Raw genomic sequence first — 14,835 nt, forward strand, 5'->3', positions numbered from 1 at the left:
AATTCAGTGCCCACTCTACCAGTTACTACTGTGTGACCATGGAAGGGCACTTAATTTCTCTGAGTTTCTGTTTCTTCTTCTGAAAAATGGGACCTTTCTCTTACTTCACAGGCTGTGGTAAGAACATAAAGATTTCCAGTAATGTGCCTACCCAGGGTAAGTATGCAATAAATTGTCACTAACTTTATTATTTCTACAAGTAAAATGATTATGAAAGCAATTAATTTTATTACTTTTTTGTGCAGTGCTGAGACTTGAACTCAGGATCCAGTGCATGCTACGCAAATGCTCCACTACTGAGCTGTGTTCCCTGCCTCATTATTAAAATAATTTTTTAAATTTTTTTTAAGAGAGAAAGAGAGATACAGAAAGAGAGAGAGAGAATTTTTTAATATTTATTTTTTAGTTTTTTGCAGACACAACAACTTTGTTTGTATGTGGTGCTGAGGATCGAACCCGGGCCGCACGCATGCCAGGTGAGCGCGCTACCGCTTGAGCCACATTTCCAGCCCCTAAAATAATTTTTAATATGCTTTTTCTGTGTGTGTGATAATGGGGATTGAACTCAGGAACCCTTTGAATGAGCTGCATCCCCAGCCCTATTTGTTTATTTAGAGACAGGATCTTGCTAAGTTGCCCAGATTGAACTTGAGATTCTTTTGCCTCAGCCTCCCAAGTTACTGGAATTACAGTGTGCACCGCTGCACCTGGCTTTATTAAAGTAGTTTTAAGAACAACAAGAACAAATCATTTTTTTTTTACCCAATGCTACATGATCTATAGATACCTGGGGCACAGCATAGCAAAATTTGTTTATCATTTGCATTGTTGCACATGGAAATAAAAAGATATAATCTGAAAAGATTTTATTTAATTAGAAAACTGGACGGTGTCTTGAGACTCCCTTGGAAATTCATATTGAAGCAGGTAAAATAAAGAATGAAGAAGACAGAACCATAGGAGTAGTTTACTTTAAAAACTCAGCATTCTCTAGGTTGCATACCAGAGAATTTCATTTAATGCATCAAGTATTCACTAGCAATAAATATTGAACACACTAAGAAGTTTTTGCATTCAATTTTTTGCTGTAAAGTTTCATTCCAGCCATCTGAAACATCCTTTTAAGTTTTCAGAGAGACAAAGCAAACACAACCACATCATTTTCTTTAACAAAGATATATCACATTACTTAAAATATGTCCCCAGAGGCTAGGAATAATGTTAATAAAGGAGTGGAACTATGAGTAATTTAATATCTATTATATATACTTCGTTAGGTTTTCATAGATTTTGTGTAGTGGGGGAGGAGGAAAAAAATGGTCTACAAGTCAAACAAGCTCAGACAATAAAATTATTTTAGCATAAAGACTTGAGGAGCAGGACAAGGGCTAGGGTTTCAGCCATTAATTTGAAAGAGTTTACTAACCTGCACCTTCACCGGTAAGTCCGCTGTACTAACTCCTGGGAGACAGTCTGCTATGGGTAAAATTGTGTATCTCCAAAATATCTATGCTGAAGCCCTAACCCCAGTATCTCTTAAGGTAACCATGTTTGGAGATAGGACCTTTAAAGAGGGAAATAAGTTTTAACTTAATTTTAACCCCATTTTTAAGGGGTTGTATGGGTGGGCCCCAATTCAACATGGCTTATATGGATATCATGGCAGAGAGGAAAAGCCGCATGTGGACATAGCAAGAAGAGAGCCATCTGCAAGTCAAAAAGGAGTCAGAGGAAACCAACCTTGCTGCCAACTTCAACTTGGACTGGTCTATGAAATTTGGTAAATAAGTGAGTAGCTATAATTATTCTCATTTTCTAGATAACGAGCCTGAAACTTGGAAATTTCAAGCAACTTTCTCCTTTGTGTGTGTGTGTGTGTGTGTGTGTGTGTGTGTGTGTGTGTGTGAATGATGGTGGGGACTGAACCCAGCGCTTTATGCATATGAGGCAAGCACTCTACCAACTGAGCTATATCCCTTAAGCAACTTTCTCAAGGCCACATATTTAGTGAGTGGGGAGCTCTGGATCATCCCAACTCCAAAGCCTGGGGGTCTATTATAACACTGCTCTGGTGCTGTCCTTGCCCTTTTTGGGGACTCCTTCCACTCCACTATTTACTACTTTTGCTCTGCCCTTCCTTTCAAGTCATTCTATGGCCTTTGTTATCAGAGTATTCCCCTATAGTAATCCACCATAATGTGATCTATCTTCAGTAGCTTCTCTTACCTCTTATTGCTTGCCTTCTTAGAATCCCTAAGAAAAGGAAGGAAAAACTACAAACTCTCTCCCAGGAAAAATGCACATACATGCAGTATCTTGATCTCACTTATTCTTGATTTTTCTCTATTCCTCTTCCCACTATCATACTTTTAGGGGTCTTGATAAATAAATGGTTAATTACTCTTATATGTGTCAGTGAAGGCTTTTAGATTCATTGATTTATTCATTCATTCACTCATTTCATAGACATTTTTGAGTGTCTATTGTATATGAGACACAACACTAAGTCCTGTGGGGATTCAAAATGAGTTTTACAATACTCTGTTTTCAAGATGTTGCCAATCAGAGACAATAAGTTTCAATTTTGGTATTGTTTTGGAATTCTCTTTCTACTAGATTCACTGTTTTAAGTCTGAGATTACAGCTGCTACCTTGTTACCATGATAGGAGATCCTGTTTGAGATTAGAGCCAATTCAGAAAAACTAACACAGAGAGAGGTACAGAGAATGAAACTGTCTCATTCATGATAACACAGTTCTAACCCTGGCATCAAGCTGTTACTGAAACTATACTGGAACAACTATACTGGCGATACTGGCCTCTTTCTGTTACAAAGACCAATAAAGGATTCCCTCTGCACTTAAGTCAATTCCAGTTCTGTTTTCTGTTACAGGCTACCAATACAATACAGGCTACCAAATATAAGTCTTTCTATTTATCATTTTAACTTGCTTATCTCTTTTCCAGATACTGGGGTGACTCATAGCTACTTTGAGCCTTTGATACTTTCCAGTATCATAGATTCTTTGAGCTCCCTTAGAATTTTCTACTCAGTGCTGAAGGTGGGCATCTGGTCTACCTCTGGCCCAAGGCTGAATCTCTGAATCTCATCTTTCACTGAAATAACACTGTTATAGAATCTGCTGAAGCAGCAAGAGGAAAAGAGAAATCAGTAGTTAGACCAGTCTGTACATCTTCTTAGTTAGTCCAGAATGCATTAGGATGGAAGTCAAATGGACCCTTATTAGGAAGGTGGCTAGGACCAAGTGTTCTTCAAAAAAACCCAAGCTAAAACTTTCAGAATGAACCCAAACAAAAAAACCTACATGGGTTGGACCTCTATAGTGCAAGTACTAAGGGGGGAAATGATGGTCAAATAGGGTTAGCCAGAGAGCACACTGAAATGGTAAGATGCAGAGGTTCTCAAGAGAGCCAGTGTCTAGACATTGCCATAATAAAGGTCAGTCAATAACCTAGAAAGAATTTAAGACAGTGCTAAATATCTTTAAAGTTCATTTATTTTAATTCCTGCTGTATCTGTCTTGACTAAAGGATCATGAAGATGGAGAACGGGGAGGAGGTGAAGCACCTCAAGTGAAAGAATAGGCAGTTCCTCCCTGGTCACCCAAACTATTTGGCAGGCTCAGGCTGAGGGAAAGAGAGCAGGTTCAACTGAACGAGACATAGAAGTTTTGATTTGGGCTCAACTTGAATTCATGACTGCTCTAATATCTCAGTAGGGCCCAGAAGCTAAAGGATTTGCTGAGGGGCAGGCCAGGTAAAATCTTTAGAGTAAGTTTAAAAAGAGTGAAGAGAAAACAAAGCTGTTTGTGATTGAAACCTACCAAGTTTATCCAATCAACAAATAGGGTATACTGTAGTTGCCCTGGGGTTTGTCCACAGGCTTATCCTGAAGTAGGCTATAAGACACAGCACAGTGTTACAGCTCTTCTGTAAAGGAGCAAGGATCGTTGAGGAAGTAGTTCTATGAGTTTAGTGCTGGGGAGAGTTCTGCTTTCCTGGACCAAATGTGGTGCTTTGATCCAAAGTGATATACCAAATGAATGCAGGGGCATCAGTGTGAAAGGCTCACTGATGTGGTTTACCATTGCTAATACATGACAATAACACCGAGATCAACTTTGGTAGTGTTTTTGCATTTTATACATTTTTTACAGAAAATGAACCCCTGATTATCTACACTCCAAAGAGACTGTTCCTTCCATTTTTACCTTCGGAACTCTGTGAATTCTGTAACATAGATAGACTTTTCATCTTTGTTTCAGCTACTGGAAAGCTAGGAATCAAACTAGTATGTTCCCTTTCCTGTCTGCCAGTATATCTTCTATGCTACGGCTCAGTCCTGGCTCCAATTTGATTACCATTTTTTGTCTTTCTATTATTTTTAAAAAATATTTTTAGTTGTAGATGGATACAATACCTTTATTTTATTTATTTATTTTTATGTGGTGTTGAGGATCAAACTCAGTTCCTCATGTGTGCTAGGCAAGTGCTCTACCATTGAGCTATAGCCCTAGTCCTCCTTCTATTATTTTTAAACCTCCTTCTAATTCACACAGCTTTGCGTGCCTATCTTTTTTTTTTTTTTTCTGGGTTTCCAAGAAACTTACTTAATCAGACTTTTTTACAAGACTCTAGAAACCTGCATTTTTAACAAGCTTTTGATTAAAAGTGTGGTTTGGGGAAGCAATTTTAACCTTCATTTTGTGTCAGATTACATAATACAATAAAATAAAATTAAAAGTCAATTAAAACAAACAAAAAAAAAACCTTTTTGCAAATTATTAATAGATACCTAAACACAATCTGGCTTGGAAAATGAAATAAATTGAAATCATACATATATAATTGTATTTATAAGATAAGTGTGCTAAATCAAAAGCTATATAATAATGAGGCATTAAAGGTCAAATCCAAGTACAAAGGAAGATACTCCTCTGAATTCCCATGTTTCATTGAGCATCAAAACCATCAATCTTTGGTTCTTTTCTTGTTCATTATTCTGTATTCATATTCTCTGCATCTGATTGGAATCCTGGATTTTATTTTATTTTCTGTGTGACATTCTCCACAGATATATATCATTGGCTGCTGCTTTGGGGTCTGAATGTCCCTCTGGATGTCCATAGCTAATACTTACACAAGTACAGAGACTTTTCCCCATGTTTCTAAACAGAACCCCTGTGCCTATCTTTTGTAAGCCCTTTTATTCTTTTTGCAGCAATTATACACAATCAGTATTACGAACAGAAAGGATGATTTACAATGCATCTATTGAATTATTCTCTGTGTGTAGGATCACATGTGCAGTTGATTCTGGAGACAAGAAATTCACACATTTCAAAATGCAGTAAACGACCCCTAGGATGCTAGTTTAGAAGGTTTTCTTAGGAAACAGCACCATGTGGCATAACTCACCTACCCCAGTAGTGTGATCTCCCTTAGGTCCTGTGTAGGAAGTAGGAGTTTCTCCCCTCCTCCTGTGCCAGCTGCTCCGGTTTCTTTTCTCCTGCGTAAATGCACATTCATCTTGATCAAATGTACACTCTCCAGGTGGAGGTGGAAATCTCTCTGCAAGGAAACAGCAGGTGTTGCAATTGCTGAGACACTTCCAATGAATATGCATTCCATGGCCCCCTGGCAGCCCACTCTGCATGTCTGAGTGTTTTCTGGTCATATGCCAGGCATATGGAGAGGCAGCCCCCTTCTGGTGGTTCACCTACACCAAGCTCTTGCTTCCAGTTACTGTCTGAACCCCACCATGGGTCTTGCCAGAGGCAGAGGATAATCAGAAATCTAGTCCAAAAATATTGGGATACTCTAAGAAACTTTCTCACATTTGGGAATTTATCTGTGTGAAAGAGCTTATGAAGCTCTGAAAATTGGGGGTAAATTGCTTTTTTTGAAATACGAAAAATAATAAAATTGCATAATGCTGGTGATTTCTTCAGAAATTCACAATGAGTGAAGGATTTCCTCATAGTAATTCAATAGCTGCTTTGGAGGAAGAGACAAATGAGAGAACTAAATATAGTTTTGGAGGGGAAACAAATGACCCTTTCTCTGTGCTTCAGTATTCTTATCTATAATGTGGGAATAGTAATGGTATTATTCACATAATGAGTTTGTGAGGAATGAATGAGATGATGTATGTCAAGTATTTAGAACATGAAGTTCTCAGTAATTATTAGCAAAATAAATATTTGGAATTTTATTTTGTTGCCTAGAGCCTTATTTTTCATTCCTAAAGACAAATACTCAATTTTAATGCTGTCTTTAATTCCTTGAATATTATTATCACTACACTAGTGCTACCTCCTAACTTGGGGCATCATTGGTTGGCCTTTATTGTACTTTCCTACATCTAGATTCTTAGCAAAATTTTAAATAGATAGCCTGTCTTTATATCTCTTGTGTGTTAATTATTTTACTTCATTTTATTTTATATACAGTACTAATTAATGAAGGCTCATTCCTCTTCTATGTCCCAAGTTGTAGATATTTTTATCTGTATTGTTCTTGCAGGATCTCAGAAATTAAGGGAATACAACCAAATTGTCTTTTAATTAGGTAAACAAGGATATTATTCTCCAGTACCAGGTTGATTCTACAATTTGCCTATTTGTTGAAGAGATGGCAATCCTATGGTTTAGGGTGCAATGTAATTAGATTCAGACAAATGATCTGGCTTGTGTTGGGCTCCATTTTCTCACTGGACATCATGTCCAACATGCAGCTAGCTACCATGACTTTATTTTGTCACTATCATCAATGCTTGGGCTATTGTTTCAGTGTCATTTGATTTACTTAGGAATATTATTCTGTTACAATTTAAAAATTATGTTTAGCAAGTATCTGTGAAATAAGAATTACATCAATATGACTTAAAATGCATTCTGTAAGATGACTATGAAAAAAATAACAATACTAATGAGAACAGAAGACATTTGTTTTTAAAGCACTGTTCTGTGCCAAGTTCTATGCTAGGGAATGTATGTGTATTATCCTCAATATTCAAGTAGATATTACTACCTCCCTTACAAATGAGAAAAAAAGGATTAAGTCCCATGTACCAAAAAACATTTGTACATCTGAGTCATTATTTCTAAATTCCAAAGCCTACTACAAAGCTCTATAGAGAGGGATTTCTGTCAACAAAAGCAAAGGCTGGACTAACATAGATTGAATGTATGATTTTCTTATAGAAAACAGAAGTGTCTTTGACAGGTGAGGGAGACAAACAGATGAAATGACTGCTCTCTTACCTGGAGACCAGCAGCTTCCCAGTTGTATTGTAATATCATCCAGGGCCACAAGACCACAGTCCCAAAAACTTTTGCATAGGCTCATAAAAACCACCTGCAGTTCATAAATATAAAGTTATGAATTCTGTTAGCTAAAAATTGGAAACTCTTAGAACATGGGATTTACTTGGCACAACAGGCCTGCATAAGCAGTTGTAAACGCCTCTTAATTGCCCGTAGGAGGAACAGGACAGTGGCATGAAGAACAGTTACCATTTATATGTGATCCTGGAATTAGTCATATTATTTTAAGCAGAGTCAACATCATAATATTGTGTATACTTGTGCAAAAAGTTAGAGACATTCTTTAAAGAATGGAGAGTAAAAGCGAGGAAAGTAAGAGGTTAACTGGGTGACAGAGAAAAGCCTGTGAGGTTTTAAATATCTTCCCTAAATAATTCACAAAGTGCATACAGAGTTGATGGTTTTCCAAGCATTTTTTAAACACTTCCAGTACAAACACTATTGATTTTTTTGGAAATGACTTTCTGGCAATGTGCTTTATTCACATTGTGAATGAAGTCCCAGTGATTTGCCATCTGGAGGTTTATGTTCTATTTCCAAGGCAAAGATCTATGTCCCCAGCTGGTATTGCTAATAAAAGCCCTAACCAAAGTTATTTTATCAGTCCAAACATTTTTATTGTTGTATGTGAAGGAAAAACAAATCTATAGCATAAGTTATGAAATTCAATGTGTGTGTGTGTGTGTGTGTGTGTGAGAGAGAGAGAGAGAGAGAGGAAGAGAGGGAGAATAAATATGTTTGTGGGATTTCTTCCCATTACGTCATTTTAAAGGGTACTTTTCATATATAGAATGATCAAAGAGGCACTTATTAAAACATTTGTATTAGGTTTTCACTGTACTTGTAGTTACAAACCTTCTTTGTGGGTATAACTTAATATTTAATTAATGCAAGGTCATACTGTTCATGTTCAACCCCTCAATTACAAATCTCAATTCAAAGACAAAGAAAGATGTGACAGAAGCTAAAACTCACCTTATAGATAATAAGAACATTTGGCTTTATTTTTAGGTTCTAATATTCAAAATGTTATGGCTTGAATTTGTGTTATTAGTAGTGTCCCTTTGTACTCTGATGATGAGATTCATTAGAAAATATATATATATATATATATATATATATATATATATATATATATATATATATATTTGCTGGGGATTGAACCCAGGACCTCATGCATGTTAGGCATGCACTCTACCATTGAACCACATCCCAGCCCTAGAATACAGAGTTTATTTTAATAGAAAAATTTTAAAATCATATGACAGCTTACCACTATACAAAACATAAAATGTCTTAAGCTGAAATCCTCAGAATAATTCTAATTGTATGATGTAGAAAGGTTTACTTGCACTATATTTTTATCAGTTTAAATAATAAATAGGATAGTATGGTGATGTAACAATGCATAACTAGCTTTGTATATTTATAAAGAACAAAATTATGGGTTTTTGTTGTTTGTTTATCTCTTAAATTTTCATCTTTAGAGATTCTATTCAAATTTATAAAATATTTTACTTGAGGGTTTATGCTTGGGAACTTCCAAATGAGGAGAAGGTAAAGGTCTGAACGCTACCACATTTTATCAGTAATTCTTATTGTTATATGGGAAAGAATATTAATCTGTCTCATAATTTATTGAACTAAATGTGCTGTAGAGAGAAAGCCTTGACTTTCCTTTCGTCAGCTTTAAAGTCCATTTTTCATAAAGAGAGTTAAAAAGTACATTTTCAAAATGAATATGAAGTAGTGAAAGGATTCACCATGTAAATCTTTCCCTGCATTAAAATTCAAACAATTGGAATGGTAATATATTTGAAAGAGGAGAAATATTAACATGCTTTCATATGTTTACTATAGCATTATTTTATAATGACCATAAAACCAAACAAGGATGCAAACAAGGAAATGAAACAACACACAATTCCAAAAGGAGAGAAAATAAACTCTGAGACATGGGGAGGGAGGGGGAAAGTTCTGAGGAGTGATATTGGCCAAATTATGCTGTTATATTATGTATTGTGTGCATATACTAATAGGTAACAACAAATCCCATCAATACATACAACTATAATGCACCAACAAAAAATGTGGGGGAGAAACAGAAACAATAAAAAAACTATGATACAACATCTAAGAAATAGGGCCTTATTAGGTCCAAAAGCTTGTGAATATTATTCAGTTGTACGGAAATAAATTCCTCTCAAAATATTAAGTGGAAAAATATGGTTAGAGTAAATAAAATAAAAATGAAATAAAAATAAGACATAATCATACCTAAAACATCTAAAACTTCAGTGTGGGTATAGCTCAGTGGTAGACTACTTTCCTAGCATGTTCACGGCTCTGGTTTCTATTCCCAGAATCACACAAAAATAAATAAAAATAAAAACTAAATAAAAAAAGAAATACATGCCAGCAGCTTAGGAGGCTGAGACAGAAGGATCGTGAGTTCAAAGCCAGCCTTAGCAATAGCGAGGTGCTAAACAACTCAGACCTTGTCTCTTAATAAAATAGAAAATAGGGCTGGGGATGTGGCTCAATGGTTGAGTGCCACTGAGTTCAATCCCTGGTACCTCCCCCACAAAAAATTAAAAAATAAAAATAAAAATACATGGAAAATGTCTGGACAATTTATCAAATGTATAGTAATTATATTAGGCTCCCTGAGTGTGGTGGCACATGCCTGCAGTGACAGCTACTAAGGAGACTGATGCAGAATAATTACAAGTTTGAGACCAGCCTGGGTAACTTAGTGAGACCCTGTCTCAAAATAAAAAATAAAAAGGGATAGTAATATAGTTAACAGTAAAGCACCTCTGAGTACAATCCCCAGTACTAAAAAGAAGAGAAGAAAAGAAAAGAAAAAGAATTATGTTAGGGTCATAAAATTATGGACACTTAATAGCTTCCTTCTATTTTCTAAACATTGTGTAACTTATCATATTTATATTTGAACAATAGTAAAAAGAATCAAGATAGCTATAATTAAGATGTAGAATAAGGAGTTAGTATTTCCTACACTGGAATGGTTTGTTTGTTTGTTTATTAGTACCGAGGTTGAAGCCAGGGGTGCTTAACTGCTGATCCACATCTCCAGCCATTTTTTATTTTTTATATTTTATTTGGAGACAAGATCTTGCTAAGTTGGTCGAGGCCTTGCTATGTTGCTGAGGCTGGCTTTGAACTTGTGATCCTCCTGCCTCAGCCTTCAGCATGGCTGGGATTACAGGTGTGTGCCACCATGCTCAGCTGGCATGGTTTATTATGGTAGTTGTGAGGTACATATGTCTATTTAGATTAAAATTAAATAAAATTAATTTAAACAATCACATTAGCCACATGAAAAACACTCAATATGGCAGCCTCACATAGCTAGTAGCTAACTGAATTGAACACAGCAGATATGTAACATTTCCTCATTGCAGAAAGTTCTATTAGATAGATCTCCCTGGTTCCTGTGCTCATTCCAAATAACCTGTGACTGCCACAGTGGGTTGAATGAAACATTAAAGATGTTTTGGACAACTGCAGGCCACTAGGCTGTTCTTATAGCTTTCTCCATACCTAGAACAATAGCCAGGTCACCTGTTGCTCTGTCTGATAAAAGATCCCCAAAGTCAGTTATCTACTGACTAGACTCAAACAATGTCTCAGGCCTCAAGTTTGTTTATTGTTGTCGGTCAGCATTACGCCATGCAAAAGAAATATGACCAGATCAGCTTGTTTGGTCTAACACATCAGATTTTCCACCTAGCTATTGACAATGCTCACAATATCAGCTCCAATTTGGGGCCACTATTTTGCATCTTGTGGGATACTTGAGGTTGGTGACTAAGCAAGGTGATGACTGGACGTAGTTGAGACAGGACAAAAGAGTCAAATGTCTTGATGTGTTCTTTAAGAATTCTTTCAATTCTCTCTGGGTCTAATTAAGAATGTGACAAGAAGAGAATCAGCCATAGTCGAAATCCTTGAGGGGATTAATCTCTTATTTACAGATTATTTTAAAAAAAAAACAATGTTTGTCAGTTCAGGCAGAATTTCAAAGCAAGCAGAACATGTCTAAAGAAGGGGGAAATGTCTAAAAAGCTTGAATGTATATTAATATCTATGTAAAAAGGGGAAGATGGCAGATGGGAGAAAGTGATGTCCCTTAGACAGGTGATCCTTATCTTTGCAAATCTCTTTTTAAAAAAATATTTATTTTTTAGTTGTAGTTGAACCCAATACCTTTATTTAATTTATTTATTTATATGTGGGGCTGAGGATCAAACCCAGGGCCTCACACATACTAAGCAAGTGCTCTACTGCTGAGCCACAACCCCAGCCCCTGCAAATCTCTTAAAAGTTAGGACAAATAAAATTTTTGTAAATTGATCTGTTTCAGTGCATTAAAGGTCTCGGTCCTTAGGTACTAGAGATACTTTAAATTTTTTGTTTTGATGGAGAATATTCATTATTGAGAAAACCTACCTAGATCAACTTTGTATACACAAATAAGCAGTAGCTGAAGAGCTATATGACTACTTTTTTCAAATATTTTGTAGTTGTATATGGACAGAATGGCTTTAGTTTGTTTATTTTTATTTGGTGCTGAGGCTCGAACCTAGTGCCTCACACATGCTAGGCAAGTGCTCTGCCACTGAGCTACAGCCCCAGCCCAGCTATATGACTATTTTGCAAATAATAAAGTCAGATAAGGATCACCAGTATTACGTGGCGCAGGGTTTCACACATGCTAAGCCTGAATTCCATATGCAGCCTTTTTATTATTTTATTTTGAGATAGGGTCTTACTAATTTGCCCAGGCTGGCCTTGAACTTTGGATCTTCCTGCTTCAGCCTCCTGAATAGCTGGAATTACATGTGTGTGCCACTGTGCCCAACTTAATTTACTATTTATTGTATTAAAAATACATATTGTATATCCTCTTTTAGCCACAACAGGTATTTCAATCGCAGCATGATTAATTTTGGGGGGCCAGATAATTCTTCTCTGTGGGATGCCCTATATATTGTGGAATATTTAGCAGCATCCCTGGCCTTGACCTGAAGCTGATGAATGGAAGAACTCACTCCTAGAGAGGTTGGCTAGAAAGAATAAAATGAAGGTAGAAAGGAGACAAAAAGAAGGACAAGGACAATATACCTTTAATCTGAAAGCATTGTGCTAAAATTCCTCACAACTTCACTCCCCAAGCCTATTCTCTCTCCCAGGTTGGTCAATCCCACATTTCTGGGAAATCTACACATCTTTACTCATAGCGTTAAAGTTATTGAAATTTTACCCACGTTTCAAAATTTCCCTGTGCACTGTTAATTAGCCCACTAATACATGTGCTTTCAGAATAGATTGAACAAAGGGAGTATGAAACCTGTAACGTATGGTATTTTCCCAGAAATCTGTAATATAAAGTACTTTCCCAATGTTTTATCTATTGATCAGATAATGGAGAAGATGTCAGCCTAAGGATCCTGAGAACTGCCAGAACACCATAACCATCTTGTGATCACCACACTGATGTCATCCCCACATACATGCCCATGCCCACCCCTTGCCAAGTTTCCTTTATAAGACAAGCCTGAGAAATCAAAAGCATCTCTCCCGTTCAGGATGACCACATTCTTCCTTGAAATATGTACCTCTTGCTTTCCTAAATAAATCTCTGTACCTTAATATCTGATACATCTAGAAATTCTTTTTGTATGCTGTTTGTCAAGGACCTCATTGTCCTGAGTTGAGGTCCCCCTCCCTGGGACCTTCTCTGACCATCCCTGGTGACACTTTCACTATTCTGTTTTGCCTCACTGCCCCAGGCCTTGCTCCCCAAATGATTAACCAATAAACTCAGTTTTGCATGAAAAGAAAATAAGGGAAAACATCAAAAGAACAATACCAATCATACAACCTGCTAATCACTCATCTTTCTTTGAGTTTTACAGGAAACAGGAATGCTTAGTGACCTGTGGACAACATGGAAACCACATCAATAGGATTGATTACCATAAGAATTAATGACCATTAATTGGTCATAGCTAAACTGGCTATAGCTAAAATGAGAAACCCCAGATAAGATTTTTGTGCCTGCAACTCCTGGCAAGATGGAATTTGTATGATAGCCCTTCATCTTCCTCCTGCTAAAGCTCTCTCTTCTCCCATAAGTCTTTCTCCTGAGTCATTGGCTTCATTGGGCAGCAGGGGAACTGGACCTTTCATGGTTATATATTGTAGATCCCAAGTCATGGCAATTAGGAAAGTCTCCAGACATTGTCACCATTTGTCACTTGGAGGGCAAACTCTCCCTGGCTGAGAACCTCTGGTGGAGCAGTATAAACTGTTGTGTGGATTATGAAACCCCACTTAACTAAATTCCCAGAATATGCAGTCTCTGTGCTAAGGCACTTCAGGTCTGTTACCTCATTTTTGGATTCACTGTCGATTTCAACCTATTTATTCTCTGTGCTCAGAACAAGATAGTTTTTTATATTTTAAAAATGCACTACGTTGAGATATTTTTTTCCTCTGCTGCATATCACCAGGTGGTAGTTCCAATAAGCAATGAGACATCCTCAAGTCCTAGAGACAAAAGGTAAAGAAACAGGAAGGCAAGGCAGATGGATCATACTCAAACTGAATAATCATCCTTAGATCTTAGGGCTTTGCTATTCCAATTTCCTGCTCCTGAAAATTGTAATTGTCAAAGGGCAATAGAATCACCCCTTTGTTTTCATATTTCTCCCTTTCAAAAAATAATGATCTACTCTATAAAAACAACATCATGACCTATGGGGTAGCTCAGCCGACTTTCATTGCAGTATTTAATAATTTTAACTCTTTTTGGATGGTTAGGTGAGGAGAGGGTCTGTTTGGAAACCTAGCCATAAGGCTGTGTTAGCCAAATAGACCAGATGTCCCTATACCAGTGAAAGTCCAGAAAGGTTCTGGGTTAAAGAAACCAGGAAAAAAAAAGTAGAAAAACAGATTTGTCATGAATTCATCTTCTCAAACCAAATTGGATTTTTTTTTTGTTTTCTTTTCTCTCTCTCTTTTTTTTTTGGCAATACTAGTCATCTACCCAGGGCTTCATGCATGCTAGGCAAGTGCTACCACTGAGCTACATCCAAAGTCCTTTCTATTTTTATATTTGGAGACAGACTTTCACTAAATTTGCCCCGGCAGGCCTCAAACTTGTGATCCTCTTGTCTCAGCCTCCCAAGTCACTAGAATTAGAGGCATGCACTACCACACCAGGCTTAGGTTGAGTTTTAAAATAATTAAGTTTACTGATTTTTACTTTATGAGGTGTCATAGTTTAAGAGCTACTCAACACAATGAATAGGACTTTGCCAGGGGCAGGAGGAGATCAAGCTCTTCAGGGTGCTGTGGAATATAATAAGATGAAGCCTCTGTTATGTAGTCTAAAAGGATTATTTGTACTGAGCTGCTGAACAGTGTCAGAATTAACTGGTTTTCCACTGCCTT

General features: G+C 36.8%; 1 protein-coding gene across 1 annotated transcript in view; it reads right to left on the reverse strand.

Annotated features, from left to right (window-relative positions):
• Nucleotides 1-14,835, reverse strand: part of Mamdc2 (MAM domain containing 2) — a 168,895-nt gene that overhangs the window by 20,200 nt on the left and 133,860 nt on the right. Inside the window, exons 10-11 of the mRNA XM_027940136.2 lie at nt 7,288-7,381; nt 5,441-5,593 (exon numbers count right to left, since the gene is read on the reverse strand). Coding sequence (XP_027795937.1) covers nt 5,441-5,593; nt 7,288-7,381 — 247 coding nt within the window. The remainder of the gene's footprint in view (nt 1-5,440; nt 5,594-7,287; nt 7,382-14,835) is intronic.

Source organism: Marmota flaviventris, chromosome 13 (assembly GCF_047511675.1).
Source record: "Marmota flaviventris isolate mMarFla1 chromosome 13, mMarFla1.hap1, whole genome shotgun sequence".
Taxonomy (NCBI): domain Eukaryota; kingdom Metazoa; phylum Chordata; class Mammalia; order Rodentia; family Sciuridae; genus Marmota; species Marmota flaviventris.